This window comes from Myotis myotis, unplaced genomic scaffold (assembly GCF_014108235.1).
Source record: "Myotis myotis isolate mMyoMyo1 unplaced genomic scaffold, mMyoMyo1.p scaffold_m19_p_6, whole genome shotgun sequence".
NCBI classification, from domain to species: Eukaryota; Metazoa; Chordata; class Mammalia; order Chiroptera; family Vespertilionidae; genus Myotis; species Myotis myotis.
This window is the reverse complement of record NW_023416368.1, coordinates 83,526,831-83,550,498: the sequence shown is the minus strand read 5'-3', so window position 1 is coordinate 83,550,498 and position 23,668 is coordinate 83,526,831. Positions and strand designations below refer to the sequence as shown.

At 39.3% G+C, this 23,668-nt stretch overlaps 1 protein-coding gene and 1 non-coding gene across 4 annotated transcripts; both read right to left on the bottom strand.

The window, feature by feature from the left end:
• Positions 1 to 88: 88 nt before the first annotated feature.
• Positions 89 to 20,200, bottom strand: ZNF317 (zinc finger protein 317). Of its 3 annotated transcripts, XM_036313932.1 has the most exons (7): positions 20,006 to 20,200; positions 9,900 to 10,022; positions 9,231 to 9,370; positions 8,648 to 8,774; positions 8,128 to 8,223; positions 7,568 to 7,650; positions 89 to 7,074 (listed from the first exon to the last, which is right to left on the bottom strand). In XM_036313932.1, exons 2-7 carry the CDS (start codon positions 9,928 to 9,930, stop codon positions 5,755 to 5,757), a joined length of 1,797 nt encoding a protein of 598 aa, XP_036169825.1. In that variant the 5' UTR covers positions 9,931 to 10,022; positions 20,006 to 20,200; the 3' UTR covers positions 89 to 5,754. The 3 variants fall into 3 exon arrangements, with proteins under 3 accessions (XP_036169825.1, XP_036169826.1, XP_036169827.1); XM_036313933.1 differs by lacking the exon at positions 9,900 to 10,022; XM_036313934.1 differs by lacking the exons at positions 9,900 to 10,022; positions 20,006 to 20,200 and having other exon boundaries at positions 8,648 to 8,839; positions 9,231 to 9,366.
• Positions 3,116 to 3,243, bottom strand: LOC118659487. The gene has a single exon (XR_004968599.1).
• Positions 20,201 to 23,668: the final 3,468 nt, after the last annotated feature.

Below are 23,668 nucleotides of genomic sequence, written 5' to 3'. Positions count from 1 at the left end.
TCTAAACAAAATACTAACAAACAGATTCCAAAACCACATTAAGAAAATAATACACCATGACCAAGTGAAATTCATTAAAATGAAAGACTTTTTGAATGCTAAGAAATTTATTAATATCATATACTAGTATTAATAAATCAGAAAAACTTTGACAAAATTCACCACCCATTCATGGTAAACTTCCAAGAGTATAATGTACCTTCTAAATATGATAAAATAAATATTTACTCTAAAACATTATCTTAATTAATGGAAAAACAAAAGGGACCTTACCCCTAGAACAAGGTAAGAATGCCCACTATTTCTGCTACTACTTATCACTGCACTAGAGGTATTAGCCAATGCAATTAGACAAACAAAAACAATCAAAGGCATAAGAATTGGTAAACAAATAAAGCTATCATAATTTACAGATGACACAGTATTATGTCTGGAAAACTCCAAAAAAGCAATAATAAAACTTAAAAAGTAAAAAAAATTCAGTCAATAGCAAGTTATAAAATTAAGATACAAAATCAGTAGCTTTCATATACAGAAACTATAAAGTCATAATGGTATAGAAAAATCTCATTTAAATAAAGAATTAAATATTTAGGGGAAACAACAAAAATTTGTTATAAGGAAAACTTGTACAAGGAAAATTTTTAAACATCCTGACAAACACTTAAGTAGATTTTTAAAAACATTCCTGACAAACACTAAAATGAAAAGACATCCCCTTGTTTTTGGATAAGACGATTTAACAAAATAGAGATGTTAGTTCTCTCCAAGTGAACTTATAAATTCAAGGCAATGCCAATAAAAATACCAACAAGATAATTTTGTGGAGTTGGACAATAGGAAAGTGCATATACAAAAGGGCAAGAATACCTAGGGAAACACTGAAAAAGAAAAACCGTGAGGGGGAAACCAGTTCACATAGACATTAAAACTTATTATAAAGCTTCTTATAATTTAAACATTGTGTCAAAAAAAAATAAAGTTCAGAATTAGGCTAAAAACACATAAAACTCAGTATATGACAAAGGTGGTATCTCAAAAGGAGATGAACTTGGGGTAAAGATGTACTTTTAAAATAAATGATCTGGATCAATGTGGGAAAAATACACAAAAATCAATTCTAGGTGAACGCTAGATCTAAATGTACATATTGAAACAATAGGACTTGTAGAAAAAAAATGTAGAATATCTTCTTGCCTTCGGGGTGGGCAAATACTCTGGAACAGAACAGCACTGTCCATAAAGATTAGATGACATTAAAATTAATTCATTTCATAAAAAAATACAAGTTAAAACATTGAAGAGACAAGCCACAAAGTTGGAGAAAATATTTGTAAAATATATCCAACCACAGGGCTCACATCTGGAATACATAATAAGAAAAAGGCAGGTAATTCAATAAAATAGCTTCTTGGAAAGCAAATTTGCACAACCACTTTGGAAAATTGGCATCATCTATGAAAAGTGAACATATGCAACACATATGACCAGCAATTTCAATACAGGGTACACACCCAAGAGAAATACATACACTGTGCACTATCAGAAATATTAAAATATGCTCATCGCAGCATTATTCATAATAGTCCCAAGCTGAAAAGTCAAAATGTCTGCCCATCAACACAAAGTGCTTAAACAAACTGTGGGATATTCAAAACAAGGGAACACAATAAAATGTACTAGCTAAAGATACTCAAAACGATATGCATCAATTTCACAAAAACATTAGGGAAAATTAAGACAGATACAAAAGAACATATACTGTATGGTTCCATTTGTATGGGGTAAGAAACAAAAACCCCAAGCCATATTGTCAGTCAGAATATTGGTCACCTACAGAGAGTAGGGAAGGGTTTGTCAGTTGAAAGAGGCAAGAAGGGGTATCAGGAATGCTGGTAGTACTTTTTCTTGCCTGATTATATGGATGTCTTCATATATTAAGGATACGTGATTATATGGATACATGATAATTTAGCTGTTGTACATGTACAAATTAAGTATTTTTCTGCATTTTAGTAAAATCTGTTTTAAATGTTACCACACATACACAAAATATCATTATACAATTTAGAAATGACTTTGGCATTACACTAATAAACAGAACATGCACAGACTTTACAGCCCAGCAATTTCACATTCCTGGAATAACTCACCAATACTCCAGAAGACCTGTGACAAAATTCTTAAAGCAGCATTGCTCATAATGAGGAAAGTGAAAACAGTCCAGTAACTAACTGCACATCAGCAGAATAGGTAAATAACTTGTGGTATACTAACAGAATCATAATCTGAAAATGAATATGAAACTAGGGCTATTGTCATTAATGTGACTCTCAAACCACCACTACCCCTACTAATCTGACCACCATTATATGTAACTTAAATTCTGCAATGGCCTGTTTATACCTTGTCCCTCTATTTAGCCTATCAACCCAGAAGCCACTGTGATCCTTTTAACTGGACACTTGCCAATCCTCTGTTCAAAGCCCTCCATATTGAGAATGAAGGCAAAGTCCTTCCAGTTAATCCTACAGGATGTCCCCATGATCAGGACCCTGATCTAGCTCTGACCTCATCATCTTCAACTCACAAGTTTGATCCACTCCACTCACACTGGCCCCTTATCCCAAGCACAAAATTTTTTCACGGCCTTTGAACTGCTGTTGAGGGTGCTCCTCCCCACATCACAATACAGCCCACACTTACAGCTCATTTACATCTCTGCGCAAATGTCACCTTACACAAAAGGCTTTCCCTATACACCCCACAGCTCCACTGAATCCCACATTCTCATCATCACATGCTTAATTTTTCCTCCATGCACTGACCACCATCAGAGATAATATATATTTACTCATTTATCAGGTGCCTCGACCCCAAGTAGAATGTAAGCAACCTGAAGGCGAATATCTTGATTCACTATAGACCAGGGGCATAGAACAAGGCCTGACAGGAATATACACTCTGGAATCAGACACCAGGGTTTAAAGACAAGCACTCCTACCTGCTAACAGGTTGGCTTCAGACAAGTCACCTAAACTTCCTTGCCTCAAATTCTCCACGTGCAAAAGAATATTAATGGCACCTGCTTCTCAGCACTTTTTTTTTTTTTTAAATATGTCAGTAGTGGAACGATCCACCCTTTTACTTGCAAAGTGTGGACAGAAAGGTACTGTATTTCTCTAGGACACTTACAAAGAGTTTTCTTCACCTTAAGAAGAAACTGGATAAAGTAAATGCCCACTTAGCACTTCTGTGAAAACAAATACAGTTCTTCAATACAAGAAGAAAGGGAAATAGATGTTTAAGTAGATCAAAGATATGAAATGCAATTTTAAAATTTGGCTTGAAGAACTTAAAAATCCATACCCAATAGTTAAAAGCTTAAGCAGATTATACCCATATGTGTAGCCGTTACAAAACTCATTTGTGGACCACACACAGTCTCTGTCACAGGTGAATGGGTTAGACAGCATCTAGCTGGATGAGGCAGAACCCTCCCTCTGCCAATAAGAAAACTAATAGAAAAAAAAAAAAATGAATATCCAAAGCAGCTTAAACCAATAATCAGTTTTATTTTTCCATGTAATAGGAAGTCTGAAAGTGAATTCAGGGATAGTATAGACACCTAAAGCCCCTGGGGAGGCCAGAATCGTTTGTGAATTTTCTGCATGATCCTTCTTAGCCTGTGCCTTGCATCCTCATGGTCATAAGATGGATCTTTTAACACAAGGTACTGGATCTCCTTGCTCGGTGAGAAGTGGGGGGAAGAACAAAAATAAAAAAAACAAGTGGAGAAGAATCCAGGTAAGAATGGCCCTTTTTTCAGGAGTCTTCTCAAAGCCCGTATATTAACATCTGCTTATTTGATAACGGACAGGCTGTGGAACATGGACTGTATGAATTGTAAGGAAACTTGTAAGAAATTTTAAAAATAGTACACCTTACTAATCTGACAAAAATTGAGTTTTCTTGATATGGAAGATGAGACACTAGGGAAGCAACTAGAAGTATATGCCACTGTTGACTGGAACATCCCAAGGACTCATCTGATGAAGACATCATAGTCTGATCACAATGCATTTGATTTAGATACTCAAACAAACAGGCACTAAAAATACCCACTGTGCCCTAACCGGTTTGGCTCAGTAGATAGAGCAACGGCCTGCGGACTCAAGGGTCCCAGGTTCAATTCTGGTCAAGGGCATGTACCTTGGTTGCAGGCACATCCCCAGTGGGGAGTGTGCAGGAGGCAGCTGATCGATGTTTCTCTCTCATCGATGTTTCTAACTCTCTATCCCTCCCCCTTCCTCTCTGTAAAAAATCAGTAATATATTTAAAAAAAAAATACCCACGGCTCACAGTAACTAAGATTCTACAGAGTCTATTGGTCAAGTTAATCATCCAAAAGGAAGTTAACACATTCTTAAGAGTGAAATTATAATTAAAATACTACATGAGGGGTGGGCAAACTTTTTGACTCGAGGGCCACAATGGGTTCTTAAACTGGACCGGAGGGCTGGAACAAAAGCATGGATGGAGTGTTTGTGTGAACTAATATAAATTCAAAGTAAACATCATTACATAAAAGGGTACAGTCTTTTTTTTTTTAATTTTATTCATTTCAAACAGGCCGGACTGCAGGCCGTAGTTTGCCCACGGCTGCACTACACACAAACATATTGTGATGTGTGTAAGGGTAATTTAGAGCATAACCTTAAAGACTAAAAATTTATGAGCTAGTGTCTATTTTCATGATGAAATACATCAAATGCAATTTCACACTCACTAGAAAATTCCTTAGAGGTGTGAATGAATTTTCATAAGCAATGTGAGGGGTCTGTGGCTGAAATCATTTCCACATAGGGATTGCCGGCAGTGTGGGTTCTTGCATTTCTTGAAAGAATTAATTACACTGGTTATATTTTGGAAGTGTTAAACAGAAATTCGCCTACCATGAGTACTAGTACTCAAGTTTCATAAAAATCGAGGAGCTGTTCTAGGACAAGGTTTCTCAACCTTGACAATATTAACATTTTAGGGCACATAGATCTTTGTTCTGGGGAGCTCCTATGCATTGTAGTCTATTTAGCAATATCCTTGATGTCTTCCAACTATATGAAGGTAATGCCTTCCCCAGTTTTAACCAAAAATGTCGCCAGAAATTGCCAAATGTCTCCTGGGGAGCATATTCACTCCCTGGCAATAACCACTGCTCTGCAACAGGAATTGGCAAATTTTTTTCTGTAAAGGGCCAGACAATGAGTATTTTACTCTTTGTGGGCCACACAGTCTCTGTCACATACTTTCTTCCTTAAAAATGTAAACTATTCTTAGCTTCAGAACCATACATAGACAGCTGGCTGTAGTTTCCTGACCCATTACCGACTTTTCCATGTTTCCCTAGTGTGCTTACTTTACTTGTAGGCTCAGAAGGTGCCAGGTGATACAACAGTAATTTTAACATTAAGTACCAGGCTAGGGTTTCTCTTCCTCAGCTGTCACATTTGTTAAGACTTAAATGTACACTGATGGCTTTTCCACACCACAGAGACACATTTTCTCCCCCAGCATTAATTCTCAGAGATGAGAAAAAAACTTGTCTTTTCAGTCATTACACAAACTGTTTATCTTTCAAGTTACATGTATTCCCTTGTGCTCAGTAAGATGAATTAATAAAGGCTTTCCTGCCTTCCTGAAACTTAAAAGGTTTCCTTCCAGTCTAAGCGCTTGTGTTTCTTAAAGAAGGTGCTATCATTGGAGCCTTTTCCACATTGATGACACTATGAGTTTTTCTCCCCGGTGAGTTTTAACATGACTCCGAAGAGATGAATGATCACTGAAGGCTTTTCCACAAGCCAAGCATTCATAGGGCTTCTCCCCAGTGTGTATTCTCCTGTGAACATTAAGGTTTGAGCCTATGCTGAAGGCTTTCCCACAGTGATCACACTCATAAGGCTTCTCTCCTGTGTGACTTCTCATGTGTGTCTTAAGAGTTGACTGGTTTCTGAAGGTTTTCCCACACTGCCTACATTCAACACGTTTCTTTACAAGATGAATGCTCATGTGTCTCCTCCGGGATAAATAATCACCAAAGACTTTCCCACAGGCAGCACATTCATAGCGTCTCTCTTGAGTGTGTATTTTCCTGTGTGCTGTTAGGTTTGAGCTGGCGCTGAAGGCTTTTCCACACAGATCACACCCGTACGGTTTCTCTCCAGTGTGAGAATTCATGTGTGTCTTAAGGATGGACTGGTTTCTGAATGTTTTCCCACACTGACGACATTCAACGGGTTTCTTTACAATATGAATTCGCATGTGTTTTCTCCGTGATAAGAGATCACCAAAGGATTTCCCGCATTCTTTACATTCATATGTTTTCTCTACCATGTGGTTCTTCTTGTGCAAATTATAGTTAGACTTCCATCGAAAGGCTTTTCCACACTGTGTGCACTCATAGGGTTTCTCTCCAGTGTGATTCCTGACATGCTCTTTGAGATGTGATGGATGCTGGAAAGCTTTCCCACAGTCTTGACATTCATAGGGTCTCTCTCCAGTATGTGTTCTTTTGTGTGCAATGAGGTGGCAGCTCCTGCCATATGCCTTCCCACATTCATCACACTTGTAAGGTCTCTCCCCAGTGTGAACTCTCATGTGTATCTTTAGGGAGGAGAGGGTTCGGAATGCATTTCCACATTGACTGCAATCAAAGGGCTTCTCTGTGAGGTGAGTTCTTGCGTGACTCCTAAGGGCTGAGGGATCATTGAAAGCTTTCCCACAGACATTGCATTCATAGGGTTTCTCCCCAGTGTGTATTCTCCTGTGCCGTGTAAGAGAAGCACTTGTGGTGAAGGCTTTTTGACACTGATGGCATTCATGCATTTTTCTCCCATTGTAAATGCTCACATGTTGCGTTAGATGTGGTCTGTTTTTGAAAACCACCCCATAGTCCCGGCGGTGATAGGGCCTCCTGCCAGTGTGTCTTCCCATTTGCTGAGTAAGATGAGCACCCATACTGAAGACTTCAAACAGGTGAGCATATTCAGTGGATTTCTCTCCAAGATGAGTTCTTTCCTGTTGATTTAAAGATGAGTGCTGACTAAGGCATTTCCAATATTCATTTCATTCCTCAGAATTATCCCCACATAAACTGACATAAATTAAGCACATCATTATGACTATAGATGTCATCATTATGACTATAGATGTAAAAATACTAGTCCTGCCCCTGTGGGCTCTATCAAGTAGAACAGGTGAATGTTATGTATGCCCGAAGGTACCATGTGTGTAACCACAACAAAGCTTTTTACAAAATAGACTTTGTTAACTGTTTAAATCTGAATTGAACTCCAACACTCAATTACCTAAGACATAGCTATAGAAATTTTTACTCATCAGAACTCTTAAGTGAAAAGTTTGGGGTTAGTAATTGGTAATATTAGTGTCTCTAACACTGCTTCCTCTTGGGGAATGCCACCTGCCTAGTTCTTGAGCTCCTTTTCTAACTTAAGCTGCCCCACTTATCTCCTAATACGGAAGAACCAGAATTACCCCCCCAAAATCTTACCATTGTCATACCACTAGGTGTTTCATCCCCAAAAATATCTTCCATGAGAATAGACCACTTGGTTTTAGAAGGAATCTCCCAATCTGAAACAAATTGGAAAAAGATAAATTTGCTGATACAAGAAAATGGTAGAACGCTGGTGACAAAAATAGGTGATTTTAAAAAAAATACCAATTCTAAAAAAGGAAAGATGAGGTGAAAAGGAAGAATGCATGGGTAAAAATGACTGAAATATTTGACTGTGTGATATTTGGCAATGACAAGGGGTAGACATTTATGTCAGCACACTAAGAAGTAATTCTTCAAAGACCAACATTAATGAAAGAAAAAATATAATCAGGAATGTTGAATTTAAAAGGATAGAAAAAAGTTCCGTGTGGACATGTCAAATTTAAAGGTGAAAGGATAGTGAAACCAAAGAATCTGTCAGAGAATGGAGGAGCAATGAAAGAGAATGAGCATTTTATATATTCCTGGGTGAAATTTCCTAATGGATTTCCCTCCACCCCAATCACTGAGAATAGCCACTACTCAGAAGCACTTATGATGCAGGTCCTTACCGGGACATGTGCCTTGGGGAAGTCCCCTCTCCTCTGTTCTCAGCTCCTCTTCTTGCTCCAAGTGGAAGATGAGGCTGGGTTTCCCCACCTGACACCCTACTCACGGGGAAAGATACATGTTGAGGGAGGATCGTGCAGAGGACACGTGTTCTGAAGTCAAGAGTTCTGAAGATGGACAAGACTGACTTAGGAGCAGCAAAATGATGGTGACAAATTTCTAAGGGACACAGTGAAAGGCTGTCATAAAAATCAAAACCACAAACACCCACATGTTTTGTCCTTCAATAGATTTCTTAACTCAGAAGTTAAGGATTTCTTAATTCAGAAACCTATGCCCAAGCTCAGACACATTTGACAACCTCCAAGGTCAATGCAATAAACAGGTCTCAATATCCATGGGAGACACCAAAGGGTAGGCACCAGGTCACAATTGTGTTCCAAATCCCCACCCTGCTCCTAGGTTAAAGCCAAGTACTTAAAATTATTTGATTCATAAGTGAAGAAGTGATGCCAGTCTTACCCACTGAGGCAAGGTTGCTATAGTTCTCCAGCATCACATCTTTATATAGTTTTCTCTGAGAAGAATCCAACAAGGGCCACTCCTTCTCAGTAAAGTCCACTGCAACATCCTGGAAAGTCACTGAGTCCTGAAACACCACATTTGGGATCAGTGAGAAAAGAGCTTGTGTTCAAAGATGGCAGAGGCTGAAGACTGGATATGAAAGATTCAAATCATAGGATTTCAGTATGGGGTTCTGGTGTCTCAAAATTTATTCCAGAAGCCAGTCAGCAGCTGTTCTGTTTTCTTTATGTGGTGATCTTACCCTGTCTCACTGCTTCAAATGCAACTCTGACATGGGATCAAAATCTCTCTCCACTTTTAGCCTGGCCTGAGCGCTCAAACCATATTATAAGAGAAACATTTGCTATGTAAGTCACTTTCCCTAAAAACTTTGATACTGCGACAGCCTTGAAACATTATTTGGCTCTGTCTCTTGATCCCTGATCAGGTATCAATTAACCAGAATAAAAATCTAAAAGAATTTCATTATGTGATATTGGGGGTGTCTCCCACCTTCAGGGGCCCAGAGATATTGGCGTACCTGGGAAATGACATTAGTTGGCATATGAAGCTCCAGGCCATTACAAGCAAACAGGTCCATATTCTGGTGACAAGAATGGTCTTTTGAGGCAAGAGGAATTTCTGACTCCTGGATATGGGCAGGTTCCTGGATGGATATAGCTAGAGAAGACAGGATCCATGAGAATAAAAGCTTGCTTGACACTCACAAATTACTACAAACTACTAAACTATAAGCGTGCAGTGCACATTCCCCATCAAAATACACACACACCCCACATTCGGTAAGAATCCAGAGCAGCCCTGCGCTACTCAAGGACAGGAAGAAGGGAGGTGGGCCAATATACCTGTAACAAAAGTAATATGTTTTCTCAATTTATGAGTGAAGAAATTAACTAAGAGAAGAGCTTTGCTCAGATTTATCAAAATAATAAATGAGGCAGTTCAGGGTTACTACCCATACCTGTGTTTTTCTTTTCACACCAATTACACACACTCCCTCTCTCACCCAAACTCACAAAGATCCTGCCTAAATCAGACAGTCACCTCAAGAAGCTCTCCCAGGACTTTGCTCCCACTACTTTCCAGTTGATTCATCCTCCCCTGGCAGGATGAATCCCTCTGTCCTTGGGAAGTGGCAGTGGCCACTTAAGCTTGAATTCTGAGAGCATTCTTCACTCCTAGAACTTACCACTTGTGGGAGAGAGATCAAGAGCTGCCATCCTGTGAGAATGATAATAAATTTGCCTGAACAACAGGGCACTAGCATCAGAAAGCTACTCTCTTGTTCTTATAGGAGTCTTCGAGCAGGCATCTGTAGTAAATGAGAAAAAGATTACTAGAAGAAATCAAGACTTTCTATCTCTCCTGCTCATGGGACAATTCTGACTTCTGCTTTCCAGTAGTTCTCCTTTTGAGCAGCAAATTCTGTTTGATCCTAAGCCTTTCCCTTGCTTAGGCAAGACCGCCAGACAATGTGGTGGACAACCCTGACTCCCATGTAATGTGTCACCAAGTACAACTCTGTTAAACTCCCTCGCTCATTAAACATTTGTGCCCCAGACTTCTGTTCAACTTTGATACATGCTATGGTTTAGGATCATTCTAGCATCCATGAGGATGGTCCATCTAGGACTACATGTATTCCAATCTCCAGTGCTATTTGGCCCCCCACTCTACATCAACATACACAACTGCACCCAACACACAGGCCTTGATATCTCTAGTTGCCAACTTTATCTAACAATGATTCAGAAATCTACACTTCTACACAACATTCTTCTTGCATGCACTCTTTCACTTTATAGAGGATTCCAGACCACTCATGCTTCTACAATCTCCCTCACAGCAAATTCCTCTTCTCACTGCTCCACCTATCAAGCCAAGATTTATCACAATCCATCACTTCTACAATCTGTCCAAATTCCTCTGCCTATTATAACCCTGAATGAGCAAAAGACCAGCCCTGGCCCCAACCGGTTTGGCTCAGCGGATAGAGTGTTGGCCTGCGGACTGAGGGGTCCTGGGTTCAACTCCGGTCAAGGGCACATGCCCAGTTGTGGGCTTGATCCCCAGTGGGGGGTGTGCCGGAGGCAGCCGATTCATGATTCTCTCTCATCATGGATGTTTCTATCTCTCTCCCTCTCCCTTCCTATCTGAAATCAATAAAAATATATTTAAAAAAAAAAAAAAAGACCAGCCTGGATGATTCCAACCATCTACCTCATCTCTAAAGATAGTTGGGAAGACTAGTCCACACACAACTGGTCACCTTCAAAACTCAAAGTTGTTAACCCCAAAGGAGTATCTACACTAAAGGAAAGCATACTAGGCATCCAATCTTCCAATATCCCCATAACCAGGTAAAAACCTCAACAGTTTTTCTGAATAAAAAACTGTCTTACCATTATCCTCTTTCAGCAAATAATCTTATGTTCCTTTCATAGTAATCACAACCAGAAAAAAATTGATCTCAGCAAAGACTAGAAAATGACACAAAAAACAGTTCCATATATGATAGCAGAAAATAAAGTATCTCATAATAATTCAAAAGCTGTGGATGACCTTTACAATAAAAAATTGAAACACTGATGAAAGAAGTTAAAGACCTAAATAAGTGGGGAAAAATATCATTTTCATGGACTACAAGAGCCATTATTAGAATATTCATGCTATCCTAATTCAGCTGCAGATAGAATACAGTTCCTAGCAAAATCCCTGCAGGCTTTTTCTCTAGAAACTGACAAGCCAAATCTAAAATGTGTATTAAAATGCAAAGGATCTAGAAGAGCCAGAACAATATTAAGAAAAACAAACTTGAATGATTCACACTACAAACTTCACCACAGTAATGAAGAGTTATTGGAATAAGTATGAATAGATCTATGGGACAGAAGAGCATTAGAAATAGAAATACAAGTGCAGAGTCAAATAATTTTCGATAAAAGAACAAAGCAATTCAATTTTTTTTAAAAAAAATGTTTTTATTGATTTCAGAGTGAGGAAGGGAGAGGGAGAGAGAGAAACATCAGTGAAGAGAGAGAATCTTGGATCAGCTGCCTCCTGCACACTCGCTATGGGGATCGAACCCGCAACCCAGGCATGTGCCCTGACCAACCAGGAATTGAACCATGACCTCCAGGTTCATAGGTCGATACTCAACTACTGAGCCACACTGGCTGAGTAGGTAAGCAGTCTTTTAAAAAAATTCATTTTAAAATTATATTTGACATGTAATATTATATTAGTTTCAGGGGTACAACATTGTGATCAAACATTTATGTAACTTACAAAGTGATCACCATTGTAAGTCTAGTACCCATCTAACACCATACACAGTTATTACAATACTGGAGGCCCAGTGCATGACATTCGTGCAATGGGGCGGGGTGGAGGGGTGGGGAGGTGTCCTAAGCCCGGCCTGCGACTTTTACCAGTCCAGGAGCCCTGGACATCGGGGGATGTCCAACTGACAGGGAGTGGGCCTAAGCCGCAGTCGGTCATCCTTAGCGTTGCCACAGAGGTGGGAAAGGCTCCCATCACCACTGCTGTGCTCACCAGCCGTCAGCCCAGCTTGTGGCTGAGCAGCGCCCCCCCTGTGGGAGCGCACTGACCACCAGGGGGCAGCCTCTATGTTGAGCGTCTGCTCCCTGGTGGTCTGTGCACGTCATAGCAACCAGTCATTCCACCATTAGGTCGATTTGCATATTATCCTTTTATTAGATAGGATTATTGGCTTAAAGCAAAACGGGACAGCTATCCTATCTAATAAAAGTATAATATGCAAATTAATCATCATTCTGTCACAAAGATGGCGGCGCCCATAGCAACAAGATGGCGGCACCCAGTCCCCTCAACCCCGCCGGAGTCCCCCAGTCCTGGGGGGGCAGCTGCTGAGAGTGGGCAACGTGAGCTGCCTGGCAGAATGCTTGCTTCATTGCTGCGACGACGAGGCAAGTATTCTGCCCTGGCTGCGGAGGGCCTCTGGGCCATGGAGAGCCTCTGGGCAGTGGGTATGGAGCGGCCAGGCCCCACAGAGAGCAGAGAGCCACGGGGAGTGGGCTTAAGCCGTCATGGCTCCTGGATTGGAGAGGGCTCCCCTGAGGTCTCCCAGATTGGAGAGGGTGCAGGTCGGGCTGAGGGACCCACCTGTGCACGAATTTCGTGCACCAGGCCTCTAGTATTTTTAATAAACAGTGTTGAAAGACTCAATGGAAAAAAGAAACTTTGACTTATATTATCACTGCATACACAAAAATTTGAATTAAAAAAATCCATTTGAGATGAATTGGACACCAGAAAATAAAATCCACAGAAACTATTTTAATGACCCTTGAGTTACATAACAATATTTTAGACTAGACACAAATAGAACTAGACAAAAAAATGCAATAAGCTAAACTCTACCGAATTTAAAAATTTTTAATCATCAAATAACATTATTTAAAAAATGAATAAGCTGGCATAAAAACAGACACATAGATCAATGAAACAGAATTGAGAGCCCAGAAATAAATCCACACATACATGCTCAACTAATTTTAAGACAAAGTAGCCAAGAATATACCATGGGAAAGGACAGTCAGAGATTGGTGTTGGGAAAATTGGGCAGCCAGGTGCTAAAGAATGAAACTGGACCATTATCTTACACTATACACAAAAATTAACTCAAAACAAACTAAACACTTGAGTGTACTAGTAAGACATGAAACCATAAAAGTCCCAGAAGAAAACAGGCAGTAAGCTCCTTGACAAAAGACTTGGCAATGATTTTCTTGGGTTTTGACACCAAAATCAAGCAAAAATGAAAAGTGGGACTACATCAAACTAAAAAGCTTGCCCTGCCCTAGCTGATTTGACTCAGTGGATAGAACTTTGGCCTAAGGACTGAAGGGTCCAGGTTTTGATTCCAGTCAAGGGTACATGACCAGGTTGCAGGATCAATCCCCAGTAGGGGGCATGTAGGAGACAGCCAATCAATGATTCTCTCTCATTGATGTTTCTATCTCTCTCTCTCCCTCTCCCTTCCTCTCTGAAATCAGTAAAAATATATTTTAAAAATTTCTTAAAAAAAAAAAAAAAAGCCTGCCCTGGCTTGTGGCTCAGTTGATTGGGATGTCATCCTATACACCACGAAATTGTGCGTTTGATTTTGTCAAGGCACATACCTAGGTTGCGGGTTCAATCCCCAGTGAGGGTGCGTATGGGTGCTAACAGATTGGTGTCTCATCACTCCTTTCCTCTATCTAAAAATATATCCTCAGAAGAGGATTAAACAAAAAAATAAACAAACAAACAAAAAAACAACTACAAAGTTTCTATACAGGGAGGGAAACCATCAACAAAATGAAAAGGCAACCTACTGAATGGGAGAAAATATCTGCAAGTCATTCATATCCAAAACATGTAAAGAATTCATACAACTCAACAGCAAAACAACAAACAATCCAATTAAAAAATGGGCGGAAGACCTAAACAGATATTTTTCCAAAGACATACAAATGGCCAGAGGGCACATGAAAAGATGCTTAACATCATCAATCATCCAGGAAATGCTAATCAAAACCTTATACCTGTTAGAATGACTATTATAAAAAAGACAAGAGATAGCAAGTGTTGCCCAGAATATAGGGAAAAGGGAACACTTGTGCTCTGTTTGGTGAGAATGTAAACTGGTACAGCAACTATGGAAAACAGTATGGAGTTTCCTCAAAAAATTAAAAACAGAACTACCATGTGATGCAGCAATCCCACTTCTGGGTATTTACCTAAAAATGAAAACACTAATTTGAAAAGATATCTCCACCTCCATGCTCATTACAGCATTATTTACAATGGCCAAGGCATGGAAACAACCTAAATGTCCATTGATGAATGAATGGACAAAGCAAATATGAAATAAATATATACTAGTATATATGTGTGTATATGTGTGTGTGTGTCTATATATGTGTATACATAGACACACACAAATATATACATACATATATATATATATATATATATAAAAATATATAAAATGGAATATTATTCAGCTATAAAAAAATCTTGCCATTTGTGACATAGATGGACCTTGAGGATATTATGATAAGTGAAATTAAGTCAGACAAAAAAATTCTCACTTATATATAGAAACTTAAAAAAAGCAAAACAAAACAAAAGCCAAGGTCAGAATATGGAGAACACACTGATGGTTGCCTGAGGCAGTGGTGGTGGATAAAAGAGGTCAGGGAGCCTGAGGGAGGCAACCAATCCATGAGTCTCTCTCTCTCTCTCATCATGTTTCTCTCTCTCTGTCTCTCCCCCTCCCTTCCACTCTGCCTAGAAATCAATGAAAAAAAATATATATATCTTTGGGTGAGATTTAACAACAACAAAAAGAGGGGAAGAAAGAAGTACAAGTTTCCAGTTATAAAATAAGTCATGTGATGTATAGCATGGTAACTATAGTTAATAATATTGTATTGCATACTTGAAAGTAGCTAAAAGTGTGGATCTTGAAAGCTCTGACCACAGGAAAAAATTTTTGAAACTATGTATGGTGATGGATATTAATACACATACCTGACAAAAATTTCATATTCAGATTAAAGCATTCCTACAAAACAATAAAAAAAAAGGCTAGAACCAAGACACTTCACGAAATGTAACGACAAATATAATAATCATGACAAAAGGTACTCAGCATCATTTGTTATCAGATAAATGCAAGTTAAAACATCATTAGTTTTTCATCAAAACTAATAGCATTTCAACCCACCAGAGAGGCCAAAATAAAAGACCATCAGCATAATATCCCAAGAATGTGGCATACACCCTATCCTATATAATAAAAGCCTAATATGCAAATCGACCAAATGGTGGAACAACTGGCAGAACAACCAGTTGCTATAATGCACACTGACCACCAGGGGGAAGATGCTCAACGGAGGAGCTGCCCCCAGCTTGCAGGCCCTAGGCCGGCCAAGATGGGTGCCAGCGGAGTCCCCCGATCGCTCTGCTGGTCACCCCGCAGATCTGCCCTGATCGCCGGCCAGGCCTAGGGGCCCTACTTGTGCACGAATTTCATGCACCATCATATAATGATGGTGGAAATGTGAAATGGTTCAAACATTTTGCCAGTTTCTTAAATAGTAGGCCTACTATTTGACCAAGTAATTCCACGTCTAGATATTTACCCAAGAAACATTCTGATTCATAATAGCCAAAAAGTGTAAACAATGTAAATATCCATCAACAAGAGAAAAAAAACAAAATGTGACATGTACAATGAAATACTCCTCAGCAATAAAAAGAAACTACCCAGACACACAATATATGTTGACAAACAGAAGATAGACACAAGAAATTTTCTGATTCCAATTACATGATGTTCGTGAATAGGCAAAACTTATTTAAGTCAATGGAAGAACTAATTTAAGTCCACGGTAAAAAAGTGGTTGCCTTGATGGAGAACATGAGATGGTATTGGATAGACTGAGGAAAAACTACATGTATTTTTTTAAAATATATTTTATTGACTTTTTACAGAGAGGAAGGGAAAGGAATAGAGAGTTAGAAACATTGATGAGAGAGAAACATTGATCAGCTGCCTCCTGCATATTCCTGACTGGGGGGGGGATGTGCCCACAACCAAGGTACATGCCCTTGACCGGAATTGAACCTGGGACCTTTCAGTCCGCAGGCTGACCTCTATCCACTGAGCCAAACCGGTTAGGGCTACAGGTATTTTTTTTTTTTTTTAGTTAGTGGTTATACAATGTACACAACTGTCAAAAACAATTAATCAAACTGATCACCTAAGATCTGTGCATTTTCTTGTAATCTATAGAGTTAAAAGAAATTTTTCTTACTTTCTGGTCTCTAGTTATACAAAAATTCCTCCCACAACTAACCTATTATCTCTTCCTCTCCTATTACAAACAAGAAATGTCTGCCCTCCCTTCTAAGGCCAACGTCTTCAGAGTAAATATATAAGTAAAATAAATTCAAAATGTTCAAAGAAAAAAGTAGAATAAAAAATACTCAAATCAAAGGTAACTAGAAAAAATAAATGGAAAAAGATAAGGCAAATTCAACAACCAAATATATTAACACATAAAATGTTAATGGACTGCCCTAACCGGTTTGGCTCAGTGGATGGAGCGTCGGCCTGCAGACTAAAGGGTCCAGGTTTGATTCCGGTCAAGGGCATGTACCTTGGTTGTGGGCACATCCCCAGTCAGGGGGCCGTGAAGGAGGCAGCTGATCTATGTTTCTTTCTCATTGATGTTTCTAACTCTCTGTCCCACTCCCTCCTCTCTGTGAAAAATCAATAAAATATATGAAAAAAAAAAAAACGTTAATGGACTAAATGCTTCAGCCAAGAGGGTGTGGCTTAGTGATTCCCGTGAACCAGGAGGTGATGGTTTGATTTCCGGTCAGGGCCATGCCCAGGTTGCAGGCTCCTTCCCCAGTAGCGGGTGTGCAGGAGGCAGCTGATCAATTATTCTCTCCCATCATTGATGTTTCTATCTCTCTCTCCCTCTCCCTGTCCCCTCTCCCCTCCTCTCTCTAAAATCAATAAAAATATATTAAAAAATTAAAAAAGAAATGAAAATGCTTCAACTAGAATAGATACTCTCAAAATGGATTAAAAGTAATTCAGTTATATGCTGTGTCTAAGAGATATCTAACACATAGGAATATAACAAGAATGAAAATTTAAAAATATATAAGGCACACACTTTTTTTAAAGCTGGTTTAAAAATATTAACACAAGACAAAATGGATTAAGGCAATAAAGCTCCGAGAGAAATCCGAGATATTACATAGTGAAAAGTATAACTGAAGAAAATGCTGTGTATGCCTGAATATGTTATGACACAGCCTCAAAAGTATGAAAAAAATTAAAAAGGACAGACTCTAAGCACCACCAGAGCTCTCATTAATACAGTTCAGGCATGTAATTCAATAGCTATACCTAGTCTGATTAAGATGAAACAGTATTTCCTAACTATAAAATCCAACCATACAAGCACAATGTGTCTCAGAAAATGGCATCAATCTGACCAGTGCAATAAAGTTAAGCAAACTATGACTAAAGACAACAACAACAAAGTCATAGGAATGAAAATTTGAAAATTAAAAGAGAAAATTCTAAGTAATTCATAGGTCAAGGAAGTCATAATATTTAGAACTGAAATACAATACTACATACTGCACTTCTGTGGGATGTTACAGATACCCAATGTAAGAAATTAGACACATCCCAAAAAAAAGTAAAAGGAAGAAAATTATATAGAAAGTTTGAAATAAAAAAAAAACCATATTATAAAGTGCTTCAATCAAGTCTAAAGTTCTTTGAGAAAACAAAATTGACCAAATTCTGACAGGATTTATATTTTTGAAAGAAATATATATATATATATGTGTGTGTGTGTGTGTGTGTGTGTGTGTGTATAATATATATATATGAAAAACTTAACATTACAGATGTAGCAAGCATTAAAAATATGAGCACATTATTAACAACTTTGACTATACAATTTAAACCTTAGATGGCATGAATAGAAATTTTATCTACCATAATGAAATAGAGAATTTAGATGCCCTATAACCCTTAAAGGAACGGAAACAACAGCTTTAGGACTTCCCACAAAGCAAACTCCAGACCTAAACCGTTTTTCTTGGTACAGTTCCCTTTATGAAACAAGTCACTCTATTCTTAGGCAAAACACTGCCAAGTTTAGAAAAAAGTTTATATGGCTGGCATAAACCTGAATAGGACAGGAAAATTACAAACACAGATCCAAATCACCAAAAAATGATACAATAATAAGTATCCTTCCCAAGTAATTTATTTACCAATGCATATTTAATGTAATATTAGAAGTGCTCATTGATATAATTCACCACTCTATCAGACAAATAAGAAAAGCATATTATTCACTCATTCATTCCATGTACCTATCACAAGCCAGGCATCCCTAGGTGTTTGAAATACATCAACAAACAGATATCCAAGTAGATGCTAGAAAGAAATAATCACTTGTAAAAAGCTACAGCTGCTCATGAGGAAAAAAAAGAAAAGCTCTTAAACTAGGGAAAGAAGGGAGCTTCCTTGACCTAATAAATACTATCTTAAAAAAGCTTCCAGGCCCTGGCCAGGTAGCTCAATTAGTTAAAGTTTTGTCAGACACACCCAGGTTTCAGGTTCCATCCCTGGTCAGGGCACACATAAGAAACAACCAATGAATGCATAAATACGAAGAACAAATCGATGTTTCTCTCTCTCTCTCAAAATCAATAAAAAATTTTTGAAAAAATAAAATTTAAGCCACAAGGTACCTAAAAAACAATGGGTATGTGTACGAACTCCACCTACAAGATACTTAGAAATCTCTAAATTAGAATGTGTAGTTGCATCCGTATGGAAAAAAGATGTGCATGAAAATAGTTCAGAGCGTGAGTACACTAAAAAAATAATTACTAAAACTGGAAAATGTATTTTGGGGGAAATGCATATAAACAGTAGAATCCATAAAAAAAATCTTGGAGAAGAGGAGGATGCAATTTAGGAGCACACAGGTTTCTGAGGTTTCATAATCTTTTCTTGGCCTGATTTGTGGATTTGCTTTATTGCTGTCCTTTTAACTGTGTCTATGTGTTTTCATACATTTTTTGGCACATATGTCCTATAGAAAGATAAATCAAAGGAACCAAGTAAGATGGTAAAAATCAATGCAAACTGTCAGTAATCACAATAACTATTAATGGACTAACTCTCAAGTTAAGTAACAATGCCCAACTGAATTTTTAAATCTAGTTATAGGCTATTTACATACGAGTCAACTAAAATTAATAAAATAAAAACAGACAAGTGCACCAAAAGTTTGAGTATAAAAAGCATTAAAGACAAATGCTGCCAAAAACAATGTGCCTGTGTTAATAGTAGACCAAACTAACCACAAAGAAAATTGACCACAAAAGCAAAAGAAAGGTAATTCATCCTCAAGGTCTCTAATTCCTGAGCCTCCATAATATCCCGAACTCACTCGGCCTGGCTTTTCTGTCTCCACCCCAAGGTGTCAGGTGTTTGGTTTTCGTTTGTTTTTTGACCAGTCATCAGCGCCTAAATATGTCGCTAAATATGGTTCTAAATTTCAGTCCTCGCGTCTCCACAGGGACTAAAACACACTACTGGCCGGGCCACCTCGCGTCCCAGTCCCAGGTCCCCCATAACTCATTGCCTTGCAGGCCTCTGGTGTTCTCAGAGACGCCGAGAGTAAAGGGTTAAACGAGGAAAGCCGGGCTTACCCTACTGAGGGTAACGTCGTGGGGGGCAGAGGTCACGGAAGCTGCCGCCGGAGGGCCGAGAAATTCAAACGGAAGGTCCAGTCGGCCGCAGGGAGGCGGAAGGTCACCAACAACTGGAGGAAATCGCAGGGGAGCTCTCTACAGCCTAGGTGTAAAGCGACTATCGCCTCCGGAGAATAATGGCTTCCGTTTCACTTCCGCCTTCTAAATCACGCGTGACTCCTTGGCTGCTCTAACCCGGAAGCACAGAGCGGAAAGGATTCTGGGAAATGTAGTTCTGAGCTTAGGCGGGCATGCTGGTCAGGCTACCCAGGTGGATTCTGATGGTTGAGCACCTGTCCCCAACTGCTAATTGTTTGAGAGCCTTGGGACTCACTTTTCAAGCTTCTTATAATTATTCTCTCTATACTCGCAACGACTCTCAACGCTTTAAATACAATTTATACACTTAAGACTCAAACATCCACCTGCAGCCCTACACCTCTAACCCGAATTCCAAACTGAATGAGACATTCTCTACTTGGATATTTTATAAACACTTTAAAATGTCACAAATCAAACTCCAGATTCCACCTTCTCAAACTCAGATAACAGCGACCTTATCTTTCCACTTGTAAACTTTGACAACACCCTCAACCCTTTTGTTTGTCCCACTGATCCATCAGAATGGTTAGTTTTACCTTGACCAGTAACCCAGAACCTGATCACTGTGCCAGAAATTTTTTCCATGCCCCTGTGTCAACTCAAGAGAGGTCATGGCAGGACTCATAAAAGTCAGGGTTAGCACTTCATGGTCCTCTTTTATGATACCTGAGCCAGAAAATTAGGAGGCACAGCTTCCAGGTAAAGACGTTTGTCTGGGTGGTGTGAGCATTAATGGAGCACAAAGAAATATCCACCTCCTAACAAAAGTTCTAACCCTAACTCTCCCAAGAGACTGACATCTCCAGTAAATTGCTTACCACCTGTTTCTCCTTTTGCATAAAAGGGCCACATCCTAAAGTTGTTGCAAGACTCAAAAGAGAAATGCAAGTAACTGATTACTTCTCATCAGGGATAAGAAGTTGGCAGTTTAAGCCCAACTGGAGAGGTGAGCAAAGGTGAAAAGACTCCAGGGCAGGAGTGTCAGAGACAGCAGGAGCACTGCTCAGCACTACTGGTCTGACTGACTTTGAGTCCATGTATATTCTTCTAAATTCTCCCATTCAATACACCAAGCACAGGGAAGATTCCTTCTCGAACCCTGCCTTCTCGGGAAAGGGAAATCTTTGTGTATTGTTGGTGGGATTGCAAATTGACTTGGCCACTATGAAAAACAGTATGGATGTTCTCAAAAAATTCAAAATAGAATTACCTTAGTGACCCAGTAATTCCATTTCTGTGTATTTATCTTTAAAAATTCAAAACACTAATTTGAAAAGATATATGCACCTCTATATTTACCACAGTGTTATTTAAAACAAATGGCAAGATATGAAAGCAACCTAAGTGCCCATTAATACATGATTGGATAAAGATGTGGTACATACTATATACAACAGCCATAAAAAAGAATGACATAGCCCTAACCAGTTTGGCTCAGTGGATAGAGCGTCGGCCTGCGGACTGAAGGGTCCCAGAATCGATTCCGGTCAAGGGCATGTACCTTGGTTGCGGGCACATCCCCAGTAGAAGGTGTGCAGGAGGCAGCTGATTGATGTTTCTCTCTCATCAATGTTTCTATCTCTCTATCCCTCTCCCTTCCTCTCTGTAAAAAATCAATAAAATATATTTTTTTAAAAAGAATGACATATTACATTTATGACAACATAGATAGATGGACCTAGAGGATATTATGCTAAATGAAATAAGTCAGACAAAGAAAGACAAATACCATATGATTTCACTTATATATGGAATCTAAAGAGCAAAATGAATGAACAAACAAAACAGAAACAGACTCATAGATACAGAGAACAAACTGATGGCTGCCAGAAGGGAGTGGATTGGAGGTCTGGGTGAAAAAGATGAAGAGGTTAAGAAGTTCAAATTGTCAGTTTCAAAATAGTCATCAGGATGTAAAGTACAGCATAGGAAATATAGTCAATAATATTGTAATAACTATGTGGTGACAGGTGAGTACTAGAATTATTAGGGAAATCATTTAGTGAATTATGTAAATGTCTAATTATGATAGGCAATTAGACAGACATGAACAAAGCAATGGAGATGGGCCAGGTACTAAAGGTCACCAGGGCAGAAAGCCTCAGTTGCTTATTATAGAGTGGGACCTCAGCCCCATAGCATATCTCTGGTCATTCGACTGGGACCCCCAACCCCCACCTTTCATATTGCTGGTCATTCCATTTCCAGCGGTTCTCAACCTGTGGGTCGAAACCCCTTTGGGGGTTGAACGACCCTTTCACAGGGGTCACCTAAGACCATCAGAAAACACATATATAATTACATATTGTTTTGTGATTAATCACTATGCTTTAATTATGTTCAATTTATAACAATGAAACTGGGGGTCACCACAACATGAGGAACTGTATTAAAGGGCCGCGGCATTAGGAAGGTTGAGAACCACTGGTTTAGACCCTCTGACCTTCATCCTTAGAGATCACTTCTAAGCCTTAGTTGTATCTCAGCTCCAGGCTCAGCAAAGCAGCAACACCTGACAAGTGATGCCAAGGTTGACCTCAGGAAAAGCTGCATTGAATAATGACCCTGGCACTGACCAATCAATCAGTGGAGACCCCAACCCTGAAAGGGCACACCTGGAAAGCTGCTGAATAGTCTATTGAGAGCTTCCCCTGGGACCTCCCCTAAAATCTCCACCCTTAAAACCCTTAGATCAGCGGTTCTCAACCTGTGGGCCATGACCACTTTGGGAATCTTTTTAAAATCATGATTTCTGGGCCTCAGCATCCGGAAATTCTGTTTCATTATGGGGCGGGGCCACAACATTAGTAACAAAGAAACAGAATTTCCAGAGGATGATTCCCAGGTGATTCTAATGTGCAGCCAATGTTGAGAACCACTGGACTAGATAAATAGGCTGTGCTGCTACTCCAGGTATTGTGCCTGCCTATACAACCTACGGGCACCTGCTCTTGAGAACTATTAAAAGTCTTGTTTTCACCATACTTCTGTCTCCAGTCCATTATTTTAATTCAGACAGGTGAGCATTTCTCATACAGATGTTGGATATTTTCCGTTTGCTACTAGCTCATATTCTTCCCTGCCCTATTGCCCAAGAAGGCTAATCTTATCATCTAAATTAAGAGATTTATTTGCCCTCTGGCTTCCTGTTGGGTTGTGTCAATGGGGTAGGATTAGCAAGAGGGAAGAAGGATGAGATTTAGATATTTATTCCCTTGTGTCCTTCCCTGCAGGCCACTGAGGGCTGGCTGATGGCAGACCAAATTCTCTACTCCTGTAATGCAAATTTCTCTTAATAGCCATCAATTACTGCACAATGCCTTGTGATTTCCCCAAATCCTGCCTATACTTTTGTAAATATGGCCTTATTACACTCTTCTCAAGTTATTCTAAATTCAGTGTGTCATCTGAAGCCTATTGGGACTTGATGGATATCATAAAGGGTAGCAGGATTGGCACCAGAAAAGAAACTCTCAAAGTAGGGGTCGAGGACCGGGTTGGTTACACTTTGAAAAGCTC

Bases quoted from the DNA above. Each gene is read 5' to 3' on its own strand.
- ZNF317 (XM_036313932.1), bottom strand. From the start codon at position 9,930: ATGGCAGCTCTTGATCTCTCTCCCACAAGTG. The intron at 8,775-9,230 runs GTACGCCAATAT...GTGGTGTTTCAG, and splicing joins CAACTAATGTCATTTCCCAG to GACTCAGTGACTTTCCAGGA. The intron at 7,651-8,127 runs GTAAGGACCTGC...AATTTGTTTCAG, and splicing joins TCCCCAAGGCACATGTCCCG to ATTGGGAGATTCCTTCTAAA.